Below are 22,298 nucleotides of genomic sequence, written 5' to 3'. Positions count from 1 at the left end.
TATTTGTTAGTTAATAATCTGTTAGTTTATCTACAATGCATAACTTCACATCAGATCACTCTGAATGACTTTGTTTACATCTCAACCACTGAATTATGCAGAAATGTTGAAAAAGAACGGAGACAACATCCCTGAACATTTCATTCAGGAGCCAGAGCGAATGCTGTCCATGCTCTCTGTGTTTTCAGATGAATCCGACATCCCATTAGCCTCTCAGTGGGAGAAGAGGTCAAGATAAGTAGATTACAATTTTGTTGTGGATAAGTGATCTTTAAGCTAATTTTCATGACACATTTAAGCCCTTTAACAGCATTTTGTGCTTTTGATCATTCCTTGTTCCCTTTGCCTTTGTAAAGATATAGTAAAAACATAGGTGGGTGAATTCTAATTCACTCCAGTGACTTAAGATCTTTATACTTTGCCATCAGCTACGTGCTCAGCATTTCAAGAAGAGGCTTTAGAGGCGTGGTATGCAAACTCACTGAAAAGGACATTTGTGGCTGTTATTGTTGCTGTTGTTTGTAGGTTTAGTGAGTGTGTTTGTTGTTTGTGCTATTATAGACTGACTATCCAACAGAGTGAACAATAGAGTGAACAGTGAGTGGACACAGTATTTAAACACTCCAGCAGCATGCCACCACCACGTCAGTGTCACTGCAGTGCTAAGAAAAATCCACATCCATAATAATACCTGCTCTGTGGTGGTCCTGTGGGGGTCCTGACCATTGGAGAACAGGGTAAAAGGGGGCTAACAAAGCATGCAGAGAAACAGATGGACTACAGTCTGTAACTGTAGAACTACAAAGGGAACCTATATGGTCAATAAAGATGATAAATGGACAGTGAGTGTAGATACAACGTAGGCGTACTTAATGAAGTGGGCAGTCGGTGAAACAAAATATCAGCATGTATTAAGAGTGTAGCAATTTCAATACAGTAAAAAAGTTTGAATTCTTCCAAAGGTCTTTTGTTGTAACCGCTGTCAATGATCATCACTAGTCATCTAGGTGCATCTAATCAGATTGAAGTAGGTGAGTTTATGCTATTTGCATTCATGCTCAAATAATCTGAAGTTCCTAAATTCTGGGTTCTGAATGAGAGCTCCTTATCTAAGCCACAGCAGTCTATGTATTATTTAATTTAAAACACATGAAATACTGAAGATTGAATTGAATTGTGACATTATATGTCCTGTTACATCCCTTGCATGAGTTATTTCAAATTCTACACCGTCAGAGATCATAACTATGTAAATTACTTCAGCTTGATAACAGATCACACATGATGACTTGGCCTTAATGCCAAAGAATAATCTTTTGGGAATGAGCTCTGGCAAAACCACCAGAACAGTTTCGTGTAAGAGACTTATGTGATGCAAATATGTTTTAAAGTCAGTGTGAATGGGAAATCATGATGTGTTCTCCTTCTGCCATATTTCTAAGAGAACTGCAGTATCCATGATGTTTCATTTGATAGGTGGGGATGATTTGATGATATTTTTACCTGCCCACTGGTGCACGATGATGTAATCAAAATTCAGAAGATGTTTTACAGGGCAAAAGCCATTACATTTTAATGGAAGATAACAGGAAAAGTGGATATTTGTCTTTTAAATGATACGAAGAATGTTAAATGTTATCAGATATTAACTAACAAGGTACATTTTGATTTTAGGTTGACCTAAATAAATAAATAAATAAATAAATAAATAAATGATATTAATATTATTATTAATAATAATAATAATAATAATAATAATAATAATAATGTGTACCATATTCACCACTTTTTATATGAACTACTAAGCGCTGCCAGGATAAAAAAATAAAAAATAGTATATCAATTCCCAGTGCAATGACTGGCATGGCACAAAATATGTCTTTTAAGTAAGAACACAATTTACATGATCATTTCTTTCCACGTTAGCGGGTGAAGTCTTTTATTTTGCTGTCTTTTAATTTGTTAGTGAAGTTCGTAGGTTCCCTACAGTCCCTTCATTCAGGAAACTTCACCGAGGCTGCTGATGTTGATTTGGAATGGAGGCTGATTATGAGCGGCGAATAGACACCACCTAGAAACGGAGTTTTACTTTGAATTAAAGAAGAATACAACACTGCCACCATGACAAATGGTAGGTCAATGAAAGAGAGCGCATTTCGACATAAGGCTGTCGTTTTAATAGCGGGCAGAAACTGAAAACAGGAAGCAGCTGTAAGCTAGTTCGCTTGGCAACGTTAGCTTACGGCTCAGCAGGCTAGCGGTAGCTAGCTCGGCTTGGGCTGTTTGTGTGGACGTGGCTTGTTTTGATGTAGCCGCATGTTTAAATACCGTGTCAGACATCAGTCAGGCTGTTTGAGATCTTCTGTCAAGTAGCTAGTAAATGTGTTAGTGAAGTTTGGAAGTAAATGAGTAAGTTTTTGCTGCTGGAGACGCCTTTTACAGGCATACACGTCATCTAGTCAGTCAAGGAGAGATAGGTTAGCTACCTAGCTTTGCTAATTGGGAAATAAAATATCTTGCTAGGTAATTTTAACTCTGTTCAATACTTTAGCTACTTAGTTTCATGTCACTAGATACTGCTCCTTTGTCCCAACACTTTATTTAATTGCTACATTGATCATACATTTCCATTTTATCAGTACATTTCTTACGTTAAAAGAAGTGTACAGCTAAGCATCTAAGTAACCAGCTAGGTTAGCTGTCTCACCTGTGGCTGTCTTGCACTTTTCTGAACGTGAGCTACATCGTTACGTGTATTTGTGTCTTTTAATCATTAACATCTAACTAATAGTTTAAAATATATGCTTTTTTTTTCCTTTGAACAAACAAGCATGTGTTCTAAACCATGTCTAAACCCTTTCATGCAAGCTGTCTATATAAGTGGACATTTTCTTTGTAAATTAAACATTACCACGTCATCTAAACAACTTTTTGGTTTAATTATGAGACTTACAATAATAATATAACATAGTGAGACAGGGAGAAAGATAGGAATGGTTAGACACATCGCAAGCCAGGTGTGATCTTTACTACACATTTAAGTAATGATTCCATTTAGAACCATGAGTTCTATATAGAACCATTTCATGATTTTGCAGAGAATGTGTTGTATGTTGGTTCTAAGTAGAACCATTTTGAAAATAGTTCCTTATAGCACCAAAAAGGGCTCTGCTACTGTTACAATGCCAAGCATGTAACAATTGGAGAACCTTTTCTGGTCCTACAGGTTTAGGCCTAAAAGAGAGCATTTACCCTCTTCTTCCATTTCTGTCCTCAGTATACTCCTTTGACGGCATCCTTGTGTTTGGGCTTCTCTTCATTTGCACTTGTGCATACCTGAAGAAGGTCCCTCGTCTGAATAGCTGGCTTTTGTCAGAGAAAAAGGGAGTCTGGGGAGTCTTTTACAAAGGTAAGCTGTGTTTCTGCTTACTTGGTTCCCCCCGAAGGTTTCAAATTACCCTGAAGTTTTATCTCAATGAAGAATATAGCAGTGTTTCTTTAAAGGTGCCTCACCTGTGAAGTTATGTGCCTGTAATACACCATGTCCAGAAGTTTGTAGACAGCTGCTCATTTAGTGTTTCTTCTGAAATCAAGGGTATTAATGGGGAGTTTGCCCCTTTCCTTGCTGTAGTGACAGTCTTTACTCTTCTGAGTAGGCAGCACTACATGTTAGAATGTTGCTGTGAGGATTTGATTGCATTCAGCCACAAGAGCATTAGTGAGGTTAGGTATTGACATTAGATGATCAGTCCTAGATCACAAATGCCACTTCATCTCATCCCAGAGGTACTGGATGGAGCTCCACAACTTCAGAGAACCCATTTCCACTGCTCCACACCCCAGTGCTGGGGGCTTTATACCCCTCTAGCACATGCTTGGCATTGGGCATGGTGACTTCAAGCTCATTTGTGACTGCTCCACAGCATCCCATTCTATTGGGAAATATATAGAGATCATACAAGCTGTGTTCACTTTACAGTAGCTCAATTAGAAGGAGTGTCTGGATCCTTTTGGACATGTAGTGTAGTGGTCCTGTTCATACTGAGCATAATCATTCCCACATTTCTTTTTCCTCCACAGCTGCCGTAATCGGAACACGGCTGCACGTTGGCGTGGCGCTGTCCTGTTTGTGTATGGCGTTCTACCTGGTCTTTCTGAAATGACATGGACGGAGCAGCAGAACGGACACTGTTTGGATGGTGTGCCCTGGAATGCCAATAGAAATGGGGCACTGGCAGATGCTGCCATCTACTGGTGAGGGTGAACATGGGCTCTGCTCCACTCTTCCAGTATCTGTGTCCTCCGTACACAAATGCATACGGTTCAAACTGCTACAGTGATCTTATTCTTCACGTTTTCTGATATAATAATTTACCATAGGCTTAAGTCAGAGAAAGATGGCACTAGGTCAGTGTACACGAGTTCAGATTGAGGGTTGACAAAATAAGCTTAAGGATTAAAAACTTGTATATTTAAATTTTCGGCCTGTACCCGTGTAGAAAGTCTTTTTTTGTTTATTTGTTCACCTTCATTTAAACAGGTTGACCCAAAATGATGAAAAACACTATTTTTTTCTTTTTAAATTATTCTCATATTGAGTCATTTTGTGGGGTTTTGGCTTGGCTGTACTGTTTATCAAATCTTTTTTTTTTTGATCGGTGATTTTTTCTAAATATACCATCTTTTAGCCATTAATTACAGCATTAGTCATAATGCCCCGCTCAGAAAAGCAAGGCTTGTTTATATTAAAAACAGGTAAGCTTTGTGCTGTGGGAGAAAATAGAGGCCTTTGAGACTAAAGTAATCAAAATCTACATTCATTTCCCTTCTTTTGCATTTGGATTTGCACGTGACCTTAATATACCCTCCCACCATGCCTGTTTCACACACTGGTCAGTGATTGACTGTAGTAAGATGAATTCTTATGGGTTGCTCAAATTTGCTCTGTAAATACACATAGCCATATATTCTTCAGAAGGATCGATACAACATGTGTACTGAATGTTGATATTTGTAAATATATGTGATAGTAAATATATTACGGAAAACCTTAAACATCTTAATGATTGGGATGGGTTTTTTTGTTGTTTTCTAAAGCAATACTTTTCTAACTGAGTTGGATTGTGTTGTCTCCTTTAGTCAGTCGCAGATCTAGCATATGTAAAACAGTTCAGAAAGACTAGACAAGATCTGCTCCAATAGTTCACATTTAATACGTTATCACTTAGTAAATGCCAAAGTGGTCATAACCTTGATGTTGTTGTTCCGATTAAACCAAGACTCTTACAGTGAACTCCTGTTATTCGCAACTAGGTGGCAGTTACGCTCATTGTTTTGTATGTAATTATAAATCCACTGATGGCTTTCTGTGCTGTGCTGTTCATATGCTGGTTGATATCAAATGGAAGGTTTTGGAACCCTTTTTGTATTTAAAATAAAGAACATGCACCCTTTCATGATGTGGACCTCTCAGTGTGACGCTGTTGTTGCTTCCAAATGGAGAGAAGACGAAAATTCAGAAGTTTTCAGGGATTCCATTTGAATTTCCATCAATTTTTTCAAACTTAAGCAGAATTAAATTGTTAAAACAGTCATCCAAAGTGGACTGATGTGAATTGTATATGTACAGAAACTGAGGAACCAAGTCAGAATTGTTCACAGCAGCAGTGATAGGAACCAAACATCTGAAGCATTTAGTGCATCTAAAAAGACACTCAAGGAACATATTACATGAAATGGTTACAAATATGCTGCCTGGGACATTGTTTTATGATCAATTTGAAATGGAGACACCTTTTTAAAAGCTTTTAAAAGGATTTTTAGCAGAGAGCTACATACCATGTTCATGTGCTCTACGGCAAAATAGTCCCAAAGAAAATGCAATTTTACCATCAACAAAGTTACATCTAAAAACTAAAAGACGTGTAGGTTCACTGGTCATTTTAATAGTAAATAAAATGACTATCTGTGTTATAGACATTCTGTCCCCTGGTTCCTATCGCCACCACTGGAAAGAGTTAGGAAGTTTCTCTACAATTAACCTTTTCACAGCAGAACACTTTGATTTGACTTTGTTTACATCTCAGTTATTGAATTATGCAGAAACAGACAAAAATTTCCCTTTAAATTTTGTGTTTGAAATGACCAGAACGTGAAGTTAGGTATACATTAAATTAAATAAAACCAGAATAAATGTGACCCATCAGTCTATTACAGGAGGTTAACATAGAAGAGGTTAATATAGCTGGCAGATTAGAAGAACTAACAATCTGTTGTTAACCAGAAACGCAAAACACAAAGATACTCTTTCAGAGTATTCTCAATTGTTACAGATATACTCCTGACCGTAATAGGATATCTAATTGTAATTGTATGTATCCACACTGACGTTCTTACTGCTTGCCTAACTGGAGTTCTTTACTTCATCAAAAGTACATAAAGATAAACATGTATTAGTACTGTTAACCTAAACAGATCATATTCTGGGCACAGAAGCATGCTTTTTATTTGAAGTGTAAAAACAAAAGATGTTTTAAATCACTAATATCACTTAATAATTCATTTATTCAATGAAATACAGTGTAGACTAAAATATATACTAGACACTGATGGCTCATTAACAGTATTTTGAGAACAGTAAGACAAATAGTCAGTGTTAATAAATAAACTAATTATCTATAGTAATTTCTTGTCACAAAATAACCATAAATTCACTTTTTCTTGACTATGAGGGATGTTAGTTTTATTTTACCTCCATTTTCAGTGTTTTACAGCTTTCTCAGTTACTGTGGAATCATCCACAGCTCTGTAATTTTATTGCTTGAATTATCTTATACATGTATAAGCAACAAATATCTCCAAAATGGTAACTTTACAGGAGAAGGAAAAAACATACTTTGCTTTTAATGTACGTCAGTGGAACCAGATATTGTTCCAATTAGTTTTGGGTCATTACTTTTGGTCCATACTTCACGAAATTTACACCCAAGGTAAAGGGCAACAGGCATTTTCAAATTGCCCAAAACTGAAAAAAAATGACAAAAATGGAGATACAAGGTTGATTTTCTAGGTGAGAAATAGTGAACACACCCTTTACAGGGAACAAACTTAAGTATAGCATTTTGCATTTTAAGTGCACAATTTCTATTTATTTGCTGAGATTAAAATACTATAATTCTGCACAGGCCTTTCATCTCACGTAAAGCTTTCAGTACATTACACATTTCAACACTGTCAAACATCACAGTTTAGAATATACTTGCATCTTAAATGTTTAAGGACTATAACTGCTTAAATGTGAATGTTAAGAGTGGTTGGTCAACATCTTGCACTTATTTTTTTAATCACATTTTATATTTTATTTTTCCCCAAAATGTTACAATCAGCAAATAAACAGTCACTGTGCATTAAAATGTGCAGAAGTGTGAAAATCAACAAAACATGTCACTTAACTGGGGAGCCCAAACTCCCTGTAAGTGAGCAACTGTAACTGTAAGTGAAAATACAGGAAGAAATCATATATATATATATATATATATATATATATATATATATATATATATATATTTTACACACATAAAAAATTACGGACAGTCTGACTGCGAATGCGCACCACTGCCACAGGATGGCGGCCGAGTTAAGCTCGACCTGTAGCGGGTGTAAAAACACTGATAAACAGAGAACAACAGGGGTCAGAAATTAATCCGTAGTAAAGCACGCAGAACGACAGATAAACACCTACTCAGAGGCCGAGGGATCAGATGGTTAAACACTGTAATAAATATAAAACACATATTAGCAACAGATTTCATAATTTTAATTCCATCAAAGTACGTTTTCATTTGTCTTGATCTTGACTAAAAACGTGCACCTCTGTTAAACCTCACCGCTCTTACAGCAGTCGTGCAGTGTTTTCTCCCAGCTGTGCAGCGTTTGAGCCCTGTTGTGTTCTGCGGCCGGACTGTGGTCACGCAGCCCGCTGCTCAGGAGCTCTGGCTCTTTCTCTCTGTTCAGCAAAAACACGCGAAATCACGCGAGATCGGTGGATCACGAGAACCTGCTGCGCCGTCAACAGACTTAAAACGTGACAGGTTGTTTAAAAGAGCGGCGCTTTACCGAACGGCCAGCCTTGCTTATGAAATACATTTATTAACAGAATAGAAATTTACTACTGTGAATTTTGATGTTTTTCCCTCTACATGTCACCTTACTGAAAGGTTACGGAGCTGTACATACACAGTCCTATGCAAAAGTTTGTGCGCCCTGGTTAAATGACATGCTTTGCTAATTTTCTAAGTGAAAATAAATAAACACATCCTGACAGAGACACATTTTAATGCAAATTACTGTTTATTTGCTGACTTTAATATATTGGGGGGAAAATAAATAAAACATAAAAAAAACTTACAGCACATTTTATATTTTATGTTTAACTTTTTTCTCCAATATGTTCAACTCAGTAAAATACACATAAAGTATGCTTTAAAATTTGTAATAATCTTACATTATAGTAACTTGTGGATTCAGCTCACAAGTGAGGTTGTAGACATCTAATATACCAAGAAATAGAAAAAAAATAGACAAAAAAACAAGAATGCAAGAGCACAGACGTTACAAGACATTTAACTGTTTCAGATGACTCATGACAAAATGCAGTCCAACATCTCTAATTCTCTCTGACACTGACATTATTTCTTTATGTGTTATGTAGGGTGTGTCCCAAATACATGTATTGTTCTGTATGTATCTCACAAAACAAGATTTCTCAGTTAACCAGGTAACTGAAATCAAAATTATATGTTCAGGAAAGGACAGTCCTCACTTTAAAGGGGAATTCCAATGATTTTTTCAAAATGCCTGCAGAATTCAGTGGTTGAGATAAACAATTTTAGAGTGGTTTGATGTGAACCGACTCAGATTTCTTTACAGTGGTGGTGATAGGAACCAGGAGGCCCCATATCTACAATGCAATAATATGCCAGTTTATTTACTAACAAAAAACACCACCGAATCTACAAATCTCCTGAGTTTTATAAGTAATGTCGGTGATGGTAAAATAGTGGTCAGTCTGAAAAAAGAAGTTTTCTTTGGGGACTTTTTTGCCTTACAACACCCTTGAAATAAACTGTATTAAAATACGTTTTACACTAAAACTTTATCACAAAACTGTAAAACAATGTCCCAGAAATCTGGCAGCGTATTCATAACCATTTCATGTAACAACTTTCTGTGAGGGAGCTTTTAGAGGCATTAAACTCTTCAGATGTCTGGTTCCTATCACCACCACTGTGAACAGTTCTGAGCTAAGTTTCTCAAGAACTAAGCCTTTCACACCAAACTGGTTTGACTGACTTTACATCTTAGCCATCTGATTGCTTGACATTTTGAAAAAATGAAAAATGAAAGTTATCCAGCTTACTGAGAAATCCTGCTTTGTGAAATTTATGTAAGGGGACTATTAAGACGGGAAAGCTTTTAATGTTGAGTCAGAACTACATCCTTTCCTCTTTATGTAGAAGTGGTGAGCTAGCTAACTGCTAAGTGAGCTATGTTTGAGTGACAAATGTACAACTGAACAGCTCAACAACATACACACTTCAGCTTTGACAAACACCATAGTTTAGAATATATTTATATTCTAAATGTTTAAGGACTGTAAGTGCTTAAATATGAATGTAAGTTTGTGAACGTTAAAGCGGTTGGTCCCCATCTTGAGCTCTTTTCTTCCCGCCGGTTCTAAACCACATACTACACGGCTGTGTCCAAAACCACATACTACTGCACTTCCTATGGCGGTATACTGTTTTAGTAACGTTTTAGACGCAGGTTATGTGTTCATTCAACGTTTAGCGTTGCACTGTGGGATACATTAGGGAGCAAACATTTTAGTTTACAGTATACAGAACAAAGTGGGGGTCGATTCGATTTACACACGCCCACAGTTACCACAACACACGTCAGCTGCCCCAACATCACCAACACGACCTGCAGCGGAGTTTACCGAACCAATTCGGCAGAGCCGATCCGATTCTGCGATTCTTCTTTACTCCGTGGACGGCATCTACAACAATCATTAATCAAGTCAACTTTATTCTCCATAAAACGACTCTGTTTGATGCCCACAGAAAGTGGAAGCCAGCTACAGCCTACAGAAATAGAGTGTGCCAAATTATCTAATTTTACATTGTGGTTAACAGACTAAGTTGTTAATGTTATTCATCCTCACACCACAGACGCGTGCAGAGGCTAGAAAAACCGTTCAATTCCGTTGGTTTTGTGAGTCGATTCAACAAAACGATTCGTTCATGAATCGTTCACGACCACGCGGCGGCAAACAGCAGCTCGAGAAACGAAACGAAACGTTGCAAACAGCTCCGGTCACGTTTTCGCTTCGTGAACGCTGCGCTGCATCAGGAAAAATCTCCAGCAACAGAAAACGCTGTGAGTAGGGCTGTGTGTAGCAGCTTCGCTAAAAGGGGCAGATCGGAGACTCGGGGCGAGCAGAAACAGGAGAAAGAGCGGAAAGGACACCTGTGACCTGAGCGAGGACTTTGCATCAGTGCACCAAGCTGGATTTATGAGACGAGGCTAACGAAGGGGACAGAGTTCTGCTAGTGCTGATCTCGCCATCGGGAGCAGAGCAGAAGTTTTGTTGTTGTCTTTTTTTTTTGGTCCGGCTTGTTTTTGTTGCAGAGAAAGGGAGAGCGCGAGGAGAGGAGAGGGGAGTAGAGGAGGGGGGCTGCTCGGCAGGAATGTCCCAGAAGGAGAGACCCATTTTCTATCGGCAGGAGCTCAACAAAACGATATGGGAGGTCCCGGAGAGATACCAGAACCTCTCCCCGGTCGGCTCGGGGGCTTATGGATCCGTGTGGTAAATAATGTCTTCTTCCTTTGTGCCATTGCATAACAGTTACTAAGCGAGCTCTTGCTAAACCCCTGTGTGTACGCACATACACGAACTCTGAAGTTTCCACGAGGCTCCCTCTTCGCCAGTTTCTCGTTCGAATTTTCCCGTTCCACCTTAAATGGTGCAGCAGTTACATTCAGTGCACCATTTAAGGTGGAACGGGAAAATTCGAACAAGTAGCGGACTTCAGCTTCGTGAAGTTTCCTTCTGTGGTACATACACAGGTCGTCTCCTGCGCACTTGTGCATGCTACACAAGCTTTCTTGACTTCTCGATTTAAGTCGTGCATTTTTGAGAGTGACGTTAGACCCCATTTTGGCCACATTTGAGCCATTATTGGCATTTGCACGAGAGAAGACTCGTGCATTCATGTCTAAGCTGCAGCCCTCCAAGCCCTGTTGTCGTGCATGGCCTCCAAATGCAGGGATTTGTGCAGCAAATGCTCTTTTGCCTCTGAATGGCCCCTCTTTTGTTTACTGCTCGGGAGGTGCTCGTGAGGGAGGGAGGGCTCGAGGAAGATTCCCCTTGCATATTTTCCACATAGACTAGACTAGCAGGACTTTGGAGGCCTCGCGCTCTCCTTTGTAACGATATTACGTGTAAAACGTGTATGTGCAGGTCTTGGCAGAAGTAGTGAGAAGGCTTTTGTCATTTCTAAACCTACAGCTTTCATACCGGAGGATGAAACCATCCTATTGGGTCTTTATGGGGGGGGCACCTGACAGAGCATGCGTGGTAAAGAGCAGCTCTTAATGTTTTTTACTGTAATCCATACACTGAGCTATGTCACGTGCTTCAATGCATGAAGGGGTGCCTTTGCTGGCAGTGCATGCTATGCTGAGGCTATAGGGGCTGGACAGAATGATGTCACCCAGCGTGGCTGCTCTGACTCATGCTTCCAGGATTAGGTGGTCTCCTCACCGCTGGTTAGTCATGCATGATGGGGCACCCTGCTCCTACATAAGTCACACTTAAAGAGGCCTTGTGCTACTGTACCACACCACAGTGGTCAGCCCTTCCCCAGCAGGCAGGTTCTGCTGTTAAGGATGCTTCACACAAGGTCCCAGTGCAAAAGGTGGAAGGTGATGGGTTGGTGTGGCTGGAAGAGGTCAGAGCAGGAGGCTGGTGTGAGATTTTTAGGGGCGCAGTAATCATGAATGTTTATGGCTGATTCCGGCTGTGATTTCTTTACAGAATCAATCAGCTGTTTGTTAGCCAAAATCATACAGATGCAAGCAAAGTCTTTCAGGGGTCCTGATGTCTACGACCCAAATATAGCCATTTTACATTCTATCCAAAATAATCCAACTACATGTGTCTTCTAAATTTTGATATGTAATGTTGTTGGTAAAATAGTCATAAAGCTGAAAACATATGTTTTCTTTGGGAACTAGTTTGCCTTAAAGCGCCCTGTATGTACCTCCGCCATCAGTTTAGACCAAAACCTTATCAAGCATCAGGTGATGTATTCATAACCACCAAATAAACCTTGTAAGGGAGCTTTTAGAGGCATTAAACTCTTCAGACGTTCTGACTCTGCAAGTTTCTCTTGAGTGGAGCATTTCACGTCAAACTGCATGACTTTTTTACATCCGTACCATTTGATTATCCATACGTTTTGAAAAATCAGTTGAATTCCCCTTCAAAGCAACAGACAACAGGCTCGCACTCTGCAGGCTAAAAGACGCATTCATATGAAACACATAGGCTGGTGGTTAGACCAGATACAAGCATAAGTGTGTTTGCACAGCATTCGGATGCAGCAAGTGTTGCCAGCTCAAATGCAGCCGTTACCCACAACTAAATCATCCAATTGCTGACTGTCCAAATCTTGGCCAGCTCTGGTTATGCAGCCTTAGACCATTCTGGGGTTACAGTGCGGCCATCGTCAAGGTCAAGTTGCAAAGACAGGAATCCCCATAGGCCGGGTTCAAATGGCACGCTGTCCAGAGTTTCCTGGACGGTCCTCGAACATGCTGGAGCATCCTGTTCCAGCGGCACCCTTGGAGCATAAATAGTTCATCGTGCCTTTGCGTAGTGTGTGTCAGCTTGGTAAATTACTCATTTCACAAGTGAATGAATGTATCTGAACTGGAGCACCTTGTTCTCCTTCAGGAAGCTCGATTTTGGGCTGGAAATAACCACCTGTTGTAAATATATAATGCTTTTTTGGTCATGGCATTGTGCCTTCATTTACGCCTGCAGGATACAATACTGATATTGATATGCAATACTGAGTATGAAATGCACAAGAGCCTCCAGTTTTTTATTGTGTTCTATGAGCGTTCTGAGCAATCTCAGACGTTCTAGATGAGTGTTCAGTGGGCGTTTGGGTATTTAGATGAATCAAGGCTTTCACATGCACATGCAACATGTCTTACCAAAGTGTTTATGATATACTTACAACTTTATATATTTACATTTATTATATACACAACTGTATTATTCCCATGCTCGGTGGAATGATACAGTTGTTGTGGGAAAAAAAGTGCTGTTATCATAAATCAGTCTGTTGCCAATCAGATCGTGCCATTGGACATAACTGTTGTATAATAATAATAATAATAATAATAGTAGTAGTAGTAGTAATAGTAGTAGTAGTAATAATAATAATAATAATAATAATAATAATAATAGTTGTTTGTACAGTCTTACACGTGAAAAATGCAGCTCAAAGTGCTTTACAATACAAAGTGAATTGAAAAAAGAAGAAAATCAAAATATTAAATAATAAATAAATGCAACAAATAAAAGCAATAAAAGAAAAAGGGATATATTATTAATCTTTTGCATAAGTATTAAAATAGGCAAGATAAAAAATAAAAATCCAATAAAAAAATCAACTAACAAGAAAGTCATAGTAATATTCCAGTAAAAACAAAGGAACCCTTAAAAATTAGCTCAATGTTAAAGTAAAGAAATACGTTTTTAACTGTTGTTTTTTTTTTTAAACATTGACAGAAGGAGCCTCACGATTGTTTATTGGTAATGCATTCCAGATCTTTTTAAGTTTCATATGTGGAATATAGATTAGCACCAGATGATCTTCAAGCACAATTTGGAACACAGTCTTAGGCACTCAGAAACGTATGAAGGTGCTAAACCATTAAGAGATTTAAAAACCAGTAGTAAAATTTTATAGTGGATTTTAAAGGAAACAGGCAGTCAGTGAAGTGATGCTAAAACTGCTCTAATATGATCTTTTATATGTTTATTTTATATGTTTTCTAGTCCGTGTTAATATTCTTGCTGTTGTATTTTGCACAAGATGTTTGTTGTATTTGTAGGAAGTCCTATAAACAGTGCATTACAGTATAAATCACAATATATCACAGTGTTTTTTTTTTCCGTACTGTGGAGCTGCATTCAAGGGCTGTGGACTGCTTTTTCCCTGTTACTATTAGCCTCAGTTATTGGTGGGAAAAGGTGTGCGGCTGGTATTGTTAGCTTTGTTGTTTTCCGGAGCTGAAAGAATGGATCTCGCTGTGTTGGAACACAGCCATGTTGGGTATTTCCCCTGGGGTGCAGTACGCTACCATTGTGAAGACGACACATGGAGGCAGCAACATGCTTTCCATTTTTGCACCTTGTCAGGGAATGTCCTGAAGCTCCTGCCTTGGAATTTTATTTATATTTCGTACCTTGAATCTCTGACTTGAGCCAGACCGGTTAAAGCAGACTGATAAACGGGACGTTCTGTTCTTGCTTCTGTTCTGTTCTTGGCGTTAAGAGAGACAGGTGTAAACAGGTGTAGTTTTTTGTGTCTGAGCATCTAGGTTGAAGTGAAATTGAACATAACTGAGAAGGAAAAGTTTCTACTTTTTTAGTTCAGTGAAAATGAGGGCGATCGTCTTCAATGTAAAAGCCATGTGCAGGACAGCAGTGCGATGAGCATTCATGAGCAGTGAGTTTTCACTGTTGTTTAACCACAGCTTTTTCAGATCTGACGGCACCAGGCAGGAAATTCAGAGTTAATGGTTGTCTTGATCGCGAGCCCAGACCATCTGGCCAAATTTGTGCTGCATTTGCAGGAACTTCAGGGGATTTTTCACCTCGTTCTGGCACCGGCTTCTTTCGACCTGGCCAAGGTTGTTTAAAGGACGTTCGAAGCTGTGTCTCTTTGTTTTTTTGTTGTTGGCGTCTTGTAATCAGGCAGATCAGCTGAGGCGGCCTAACGTGCAAATGTTCATTATGCTGAGTAATTTCCTTGAACTCATTTGCATGGCACTCCCTCCAGGAGACTTGCTCGCTTCTCCATAAAAACAACAAAAGCATGTGAAAAGCACAACTATTGCATTGCTCTTAAGCTCCTTTTGTTCTAGTGACAGCGTAAACCTACATCTGCTGGATCTTGTCTGCAAACCTCACCTTCTCAGGCACTCGGCTGACTAATGTGTAACAGTGCCTCCTGCCTAGATAAGGAAATGGGAGCTGTCCCTCAGGCCCTGGTGGTTTCCCACGTTTCACAATCGCTATTTGACTCACATTTTCCACACTGTTTTGCACACCCAATTTCATATGCTGTAGGTCATCATGTCGTAAACTCCCAGAGTCTTCTTGGCTTCTGCTTTCTGTTTAAGCAGGAATGGCTGGAGCTACTGATAAAATATCAATAGCAGAGTATCAGATGATATGTATGTTTCCAATAACAAAGTTAATGAGCCCGTGCTTCTTAAGTATTGCTACTCTATGCTGAAAGAATGTCTTACACACCCAACATAGCTTGTTCTCATTCAAGTGTTCTGTTTCTCTGAAATGACACCAAAGGGAACCTTACACAAAAGTGTTTCCTCCAGATATGTTTTTCAGGCCGGGTCTGAAAAAGCTGCCAGAGTTGTTGTCTTTAAATGCATGAAAGGCCAGAATAGAATCATCATGCAGAATTATTTTTAAAAATACAAAAAAAAAAACACTGTGCAGTCGTATGCAAAAGTTAGTACATCCCTAGGCAAATATGTGTTTTGTTGGTCTTCCAAGTGAAAATAAGTTAGCATGTCCTTAAGTGTAGGGAAAAACTAAATATAACAGTTTTCTGCATATTTTAGTGCAAAATTCCTATGTGTTTGCTGAGTTTAACATATTGGAAAACATAAAACATGGAATAAAAAATGTGTCATAACTTTTGCACAGGCCACATTTTCTGTTTTTTTCCCTCAGTATGTTAAATTTAGCAATTAAACAGTAATTGTGCATTGAAATTGTGCAGAAGATGTTCCCTGTAGAGGATGTGTTCACTTATTTTCATTTAGAAAATCAGCAAAACATGCCATTTGACCAGGGACAGATGGTACGTCATCAAATTTTACGTTCTCAAATTTACATTTTACATTTTCAAGAAGTGCTTTGGTCCCCTTCCCCGAACTGGTGAATCTGACGATTGTGAGTGTGCTGAAAGAGCATTCAAAGAGAACTCAAAAGTTCAGTCAAAAGTTGGTTAAAGATGTATGTAAATTACTTGGGATGTAAGCTAATTATCTACTATTGTCATCATATCGTCATCAGTATAATGTTAATTTTGCATTTGAGACCAGAGCCTGTTTGTGTGAAGTTAATGCATAAAGGCATATGATGCGGTCCGAAAAACTCCCACAGAATGTGACCCGACACCTCTGACTTTTAAATTATTACTTCAGACTTTACAGGGTGACTTGCAGCGGCGATGTTTTTGCAGGTTTTTTACCTGACTCAGCAATGCTACTTCTCGCACACAGTACAGCTTTAAGCTAAAGACCGTTTTCTTCGCTGAGAAGACATCACATCCATTTTCTTTTTTTTAAGACCGTATTGAATAATGCGGGACAATTAAAACTGCAGTTCTTGCGATTTGAAAATTGCACTTTTACAAGATAAACTTTTTATTCAAAAGCAATTAATCGTTCAGCCCTACACAGCAAAAGACCTACATGATGGTTAAGTTTTTGCTATCTATCAGTATCATTGTATACAAATACCAGTATACCATTATAGATAATATAAGAATGGCTAGCATCTTTTCATCATAACAGACACTAGATGAAGCTTGTTCTTGTCTCAAATGCTGAAAGGAGTCAGGAGTCTCGTGTCAGCACCACACCCTGCAGGGAGTGAGTGTGTTGGAGTGGGATTTGTCCATGCAGCGAGACTGCTCTGAGTCACACTTAAAGTCTTATGTAAGATATAAAGAGAAACGTTAAGAAGCAGGATGCGGCAGTCTAGAGTCCACAGCTTCGCTGCTGCTTTTCTCTGCAGGCAGTTTGTGTGTGGAAACGAATGATTTGTCTATTGCATTCCTATAAAATCTCTCCGTTTTGTTACTGAAGAGTTGCCTCTCTTGCTAAACTCGCTGTCATCGTTGTGTGCTTGTTTGTGTGATTACCTCATTTCTTGTTTACTGGTGTTCTACTTCAGTTTCCTGTGGAAATGACATGTTTGATATTTGATAGGCCTCAATCGCTTGAGCATGCTCTACTACATAAGTATGCAGGTTATGTAATATCATATTATGTTGAAATCTGTGTAGTGTTCTGTTGGGCTCAGCAATGTTTGTTGTAGTTTTAAAGTATGAGCATTGCTCCTTTCCTTTATCGTGCCTTGTGGTCTAGTCCCCAGTACTTTTCGTCCCAGTGGCCTATTGTATGTGTGTTGTCATCTGTCTTAGCAGACAGTGTGGCGAGATGCGTTCTTTGGGGAATGCTAATGGTGCATGTGCTTTTGTCTCCCTGCGTCTGTAAGAACTGGCCTAGTTGCACTTCCTGGAAACCCTATTCACGAGCAGTTTGACCACGCCAGCCCAAACTGCTATGGTAACTGCAGAGCCATTGTTCTGAAAGATCACCGAAACACGATGGGGGGGGATTATCTTTGCATGAGCTTCATTTTTCCTAAAGGGAGCTGTTGTGAATGGAGAATGGAGCTAGAATTGTGAGCTCTGTGAGCTGTTTAGAATTTGAGAGTTTTCTTTTTGCCGCAAAGAACTGCAAAAATGATTAAATTACTGTCTTGGCAATAACAGAATACACTGTAATGTCAGTGTACCCTCATGCATATTACATAATCCTTAAGGTCCAATTGTGTACCTTCAGTTTTAAAGGTATGCATTCACTTTCTCAGGGGGACGGTGCATATTTGTACGTTTTTCATTAACTTTTTTTAAGTTGAAAAATAACAAAAAGGCCTGGAGTCAAGACAGGCAGCATGGAGGCAGTGCAGCTTAAAAATACTGCTACTAAATTTGATAGTTATGTCCCCTTGAGGGTACCACCTCAGTGCAGTTTTTGAGGGCCATCACTATCAATTTTATTAGTAGTTGAGTAATCTAGTGATTATTACGACTAGTGATGCATCAATTCCATTTTTTCAGACCGAGTTCAAGTGCCAGTGCATGTTTTTAAGTACTTGCTGATACCGATTCCAAAACCATAATGAGTAACCTGCTTAGAATTAGGTAGTTGTTAGTGTCAATGAGTGCTTTTTACCTTAACAGTTAAACCATTCAGGTCTAGCTGATTTTTATGACATGCATTAGATAGTTAAGCCACATTAGTTACCTTGCAGTGGAGAAGAGTGGGTTTTTTTCCACATCAGAAATTTATATATTCAGAGATTTATATAATCACACTGTATGAACACGCTTGGCCTGACTGATGTGCTATGTGAAACGCATCCCCTACGTACAGCCCTGTCTAGAGACATTTATCATTTAAGCTGTTTCATTCATAATAACACATTATGCACCCGAGTACTGAGCAAACACACTGAGAAACTGTGCTACAGTAGCTTTGCTAACTTGTGCCACACTTGGGACTGAAACTAAATGCAGGCAATGATGTAAATGGGTAAGACGATATGGTCTCGCTACAGCGTATTTTAGGAAGACAATTTTAAAAATCAATATATTGAAGTTTATGCTTTGCAATTTTTCTTTTCAGTCAAACAGTGTAGGGTCATCATGTACGGACTTTGGTAGCAAATGTTGACTTTTTTTGCCTCCATTTTGTTGGCCTACGTGTCTCCACCCGTATTGGAAAAGTGGTTGTGATTGTGTTTGTGTGTTTAAAAAAACAGGCTAAAATCATACTGGTGGGAATATTCCAAGGTACAATGTTTAAAGTGACCAGTGACTTTATGCCACAGCATCAGAAACTGCTCTGTGAGAGCAGAACCTCGGTCACTGCCAGCTTGTGTGCTTTGTGCATTAGCATGACAGTGTACGCTATGCTAACGTCACATGGTATCAGATGGTATCAGAAGCATTTGTATGAGGACGAGCACAAGCAAATGAGCATGGTATCGAGATGATACCAGTATCGGTATCGCTGCATCCCTAATGTTGACGATAAATCAAGTAATCACATACATGCATTCATAACAGTAAAAACAGTCATTTTAATTCATATATGTAAAATGTGTAGCTGCAAAAATATGTGCCTTCATGTGATCCTGCTGGTGTGGGGTTCCTCTCTTTCAATAATGCACACAAAAGCCATATGAGTGCTAATAGCTCCCACTTCTGGAGAATCTTCAGACAGCTTAATAATGACCTGTGGATGACCTGTTTATAATTCAAGCTACAGAGTAAACGTGAAGCCCATTTCTTTGAGAATGTAAGTTTTAATACATTCGTTTTTTAATCAAGTAATAGTGACAAACCTAGATTTTTCTGAGATTGTACCCCATACATTTTATCCCTTTGTTGTGATGTCAGCACTCATCAGCACTCAAACCTTTCAGGTGTTAAAACCACCTGTAGATTGTAAAATTTTCATTACATTATAAATTATTATGTACGGAACACATTGTCTTAATACCAAGGAAGACGGTTTGAGTGTCACAATATAAACCTGAAATATTAGCAAAATATATTTTTGTATTAATAAGAGGCAGATTTTTTTTTTGAACGCATTGAAACATAACAGTGAAAAATGTAATATTTGAAAATAAGTGAGAGACCCAGAAATATACAGTCGCATGCAAAAGTTTGGGCACCCTGTTTTGTTGAATTCCTAAGTGACAATAACACATCCTGTAAAGAGGATATACTTCTGCACATTTCAGTGCAAAATGACTGTTTATTTGCTGAATTTAACACATTGGGGGAAAAAAATAAATAATTTATATGACATAAAATATGACCTGTGCAAAAGTTATGGCATATTTTTATGTGTTATGTTTTCCTTTTTTACTGGTATGTTTGTAAATGTCATATTATGTCTGTTCCCTGTAGAACAGTGTTAACTTATTTGCATTCAGAAAATCAACAAAACATGTAATTTGACCAGGAGTGTTGAAACTTTTGCATACATCTGTAGATGTCAGACTTCTGCTGACATGGGAGATATTCTTGTCTTTCTAAGAAACACAGGGGAACTAGTCTACTTGAGAAGTGCTTACTCTAAGTAGCTTGTTATAGATTGACTCAGGTCTTATAAATGATGCATTACCATCTAATTTCTGCAGCCGGATTTCATTCTGAAGAATTCGTTGCGCTTATATAAGCTTTACATAAGATGTAAAGTGGAACGTTAGGAAGCAAGATACAGCGTTTGCTCTGCTACAGCTTTCTCTCCAGGCAGTTTGGGTGTAAAGCTTTGTCTGTTCCATTCCAAGGAGTCTTATCACTTCTCAGAGATGGTGTGTATATTAATAAGGTTCAGGCTGTATCGGGCTGATATGAGCAGAAAACGCTGGATCGGATATTGGAGGAATCCGAATCTGATCCACTACTGTAACAAACCTAGCCTGAAATAGCACACACTCCTACTGTGTGATGTGATGTTGTTAGCTGCATATTTCTTCCTGTGGGTTAGTAGAATTTTGGGGTAGTTTGAACTGGATAGCCTACATTTAGATCTGGGGTGAAATGCTTTGATTAAACATATTAATATTAAAGCTCATTTTTTGGGTCAGTTTTGGCTGATACTAAATGTTTCAGCATCACTATCAGTAGGAGTGGGCGATATAACCAAAATATAATATCACAATATTTCAAGACATTGTCACAATACATGAAATGCATCAAGATACTTTGTTTTTTAAAAAGTTTGTTAAGTTGCAATAGAAAAAAATGAACCAGTAGTGCCACATTAAAAAAAAACCTCTATAAATACAATGGAAACAAGTATTTGTAATGACTTTCAGTGTTATTTAAATACTGATAATAGCTACAACATGCCCAGAAAAGCATATGACATAAATTATCACGAAAACCATAAATATCACCATATTGCCCACATCTAGGTACCAGTATCAGAAATGATACTGTATTGTCCCATCTTTACTTGTTGCTGACGATTTTTCTCTTGCTGTACTGCACGAAGTTGCTGTCTGCATGATGTTCATGTGATTATGTCTTTGTTTACTGCTGCACTACTTCAGCTTCCTGTGGAAATGATGTATGTAATTTCATAGTTGATTTATTATACACTTTGGTATCTGTCAGGTTTGTTATATAATATCCTCACCAACCTCTATTAAAATCTCTGCCTTTTAAAAATGACTCATCTTTTGTTTCTGCCTTCCAGTGTAATTGAAAAGTTGTGAGTGAGCTGTATTAATTGTTTGCTGTTCTGAACTGTGACTGTCCAGATAAGGAGACTGACGTTGTGTTCTCCTCCGCAGCTCAGCGTATGACGTCAAGTCGGGCCTGAAGGTCGCCGTGAAGAAACTGTCTCGGCCCTTCCAGTCCATCATCCACGCCAAGCGCACGTACAGAGAGCTACGGCTGCTCAAGCACATGAAGCATGAGAATGTGAGTGCTTGTTTCCAAAACATGCTGAACATTAAATTCTCACCTTTATTATCTCATGTTTTATTAATGGAACTGAATTATGTATATAGAGGTAATAATTATTGAAGGGTCACGTTACAGGCAAACTTCGTTTAAGGAGATGAATCAAGTGTTTCTCTGCAAATGTGAAAGGCATTCTGTGCACTAGAAGTTGTCAAAATAAAAGCCACTCTTTACAAAGTGTCAAAGTAAAGGCCCTGTGCAGGAGCGCTTTTTAAATTCTGTTGTGCTTCACACCAGCTTTGTCAGCATATAACTGTTTCAGACTTTGCGTTTTTATTAGTTTAATTCCAAAAATTGTGAGATTTTTGGATAATTTTAAGAAAATGAGGTGATAGTTAAGGTGTCAGCAGTAATCAGTTAGATTGTGTAGTCCTAAAATGTGGTTGAATAGGAAATATTTGTCCAGTGTGCCGCATTTTAAAACAAAAAAAATTAATATAGATTCATCATATTTTGGAATGAACTCTTTATAACAGTACGTTACAGAATTTAAATTGAAGAAGGAAAAGATATTTGGTTGGTATTTGCTATTGGCCGTTATCGGAATCAGAATTGGGAAAGAAAAAGTCAGAAGAAAGTCGATGCATCCTCATTTTTAGGTAACATCAGTGTTAAACTAAAGAA

The 22,298-nt window shown here is 38.5% G+C and overlaps 2 protein-coding genes across 3 annotated transcripts in view; both read left to right on the top strand.

The window, feature by feature from the left end:
- Positions 1 to 1,987: 1,987 nt before the first annotated feature.
- tmem167b (transmembrane protein 167B) lies at positions 1,988 to 5,456 on the top strand. The gene is made up of 3 exons (XM_036559912.1): positions 1,988 to 2,131; positions 3,278 to 3,409; positions 4,081 to 5,456. Exons 1-3 carry the CDS (start codon positions 2,122 to 2,124, stop codon positions 4,161 to 4,163), a joined length of 225 nt encoding a protein of 74 aa, XP_036415805.1. The 5' UTR covers positions 1,988 to 2,121; the 3' UTR covers positions 4,164 to 5,456.
- Positions 5,457 to 10,295: 4,839 nt separating this feature from the next.
- mapk14b (mitogen-activated protein kinase 14b) overlaps positions 10,296 to 22,298 on the top strand; it is a 40,754-nt gene continuing 28,751 nt past the window's right edge. The window contains exons 1-2 of one of the 2 annotated variants that reach the window (XM_036559780.1): positions 10,296 to 10,870; positions 21,503 to 21,632. In XM_036559780.1, coding sequence (XP_036415673.1) covers positions 10,752 to 10,870; positions 21,503 to 21,632 — 249 coding nt within the window. In that variant the 5' untranslated portion in view covers positions 10,296 to 10,751. The remainder of the gene's footprint in view (positions 10,871 to 21,502; positions 21,633 to 22,298) is intronic. The other variant, XM_036559779.1, reaches the window with a different exon arrangement.

The sequence above is a fragment of the Colossoma macropomum genome, unplaced genomic scaffold, assembly GCF_904425465.1.
Source record: "Colossoma macropomum unplaced genomic scaffold, Colossoma_macropomum, whole genome shotgun sequence".
NCBI lineage: Eukaryota > Metazoa > Chordata > Actinopteri > Characiformes > Serrasalmidae > Colossoma > Colossoma macropomum.
This window is presented reverse-complemented; position numbering and strand designations above follow the sequence as displayed.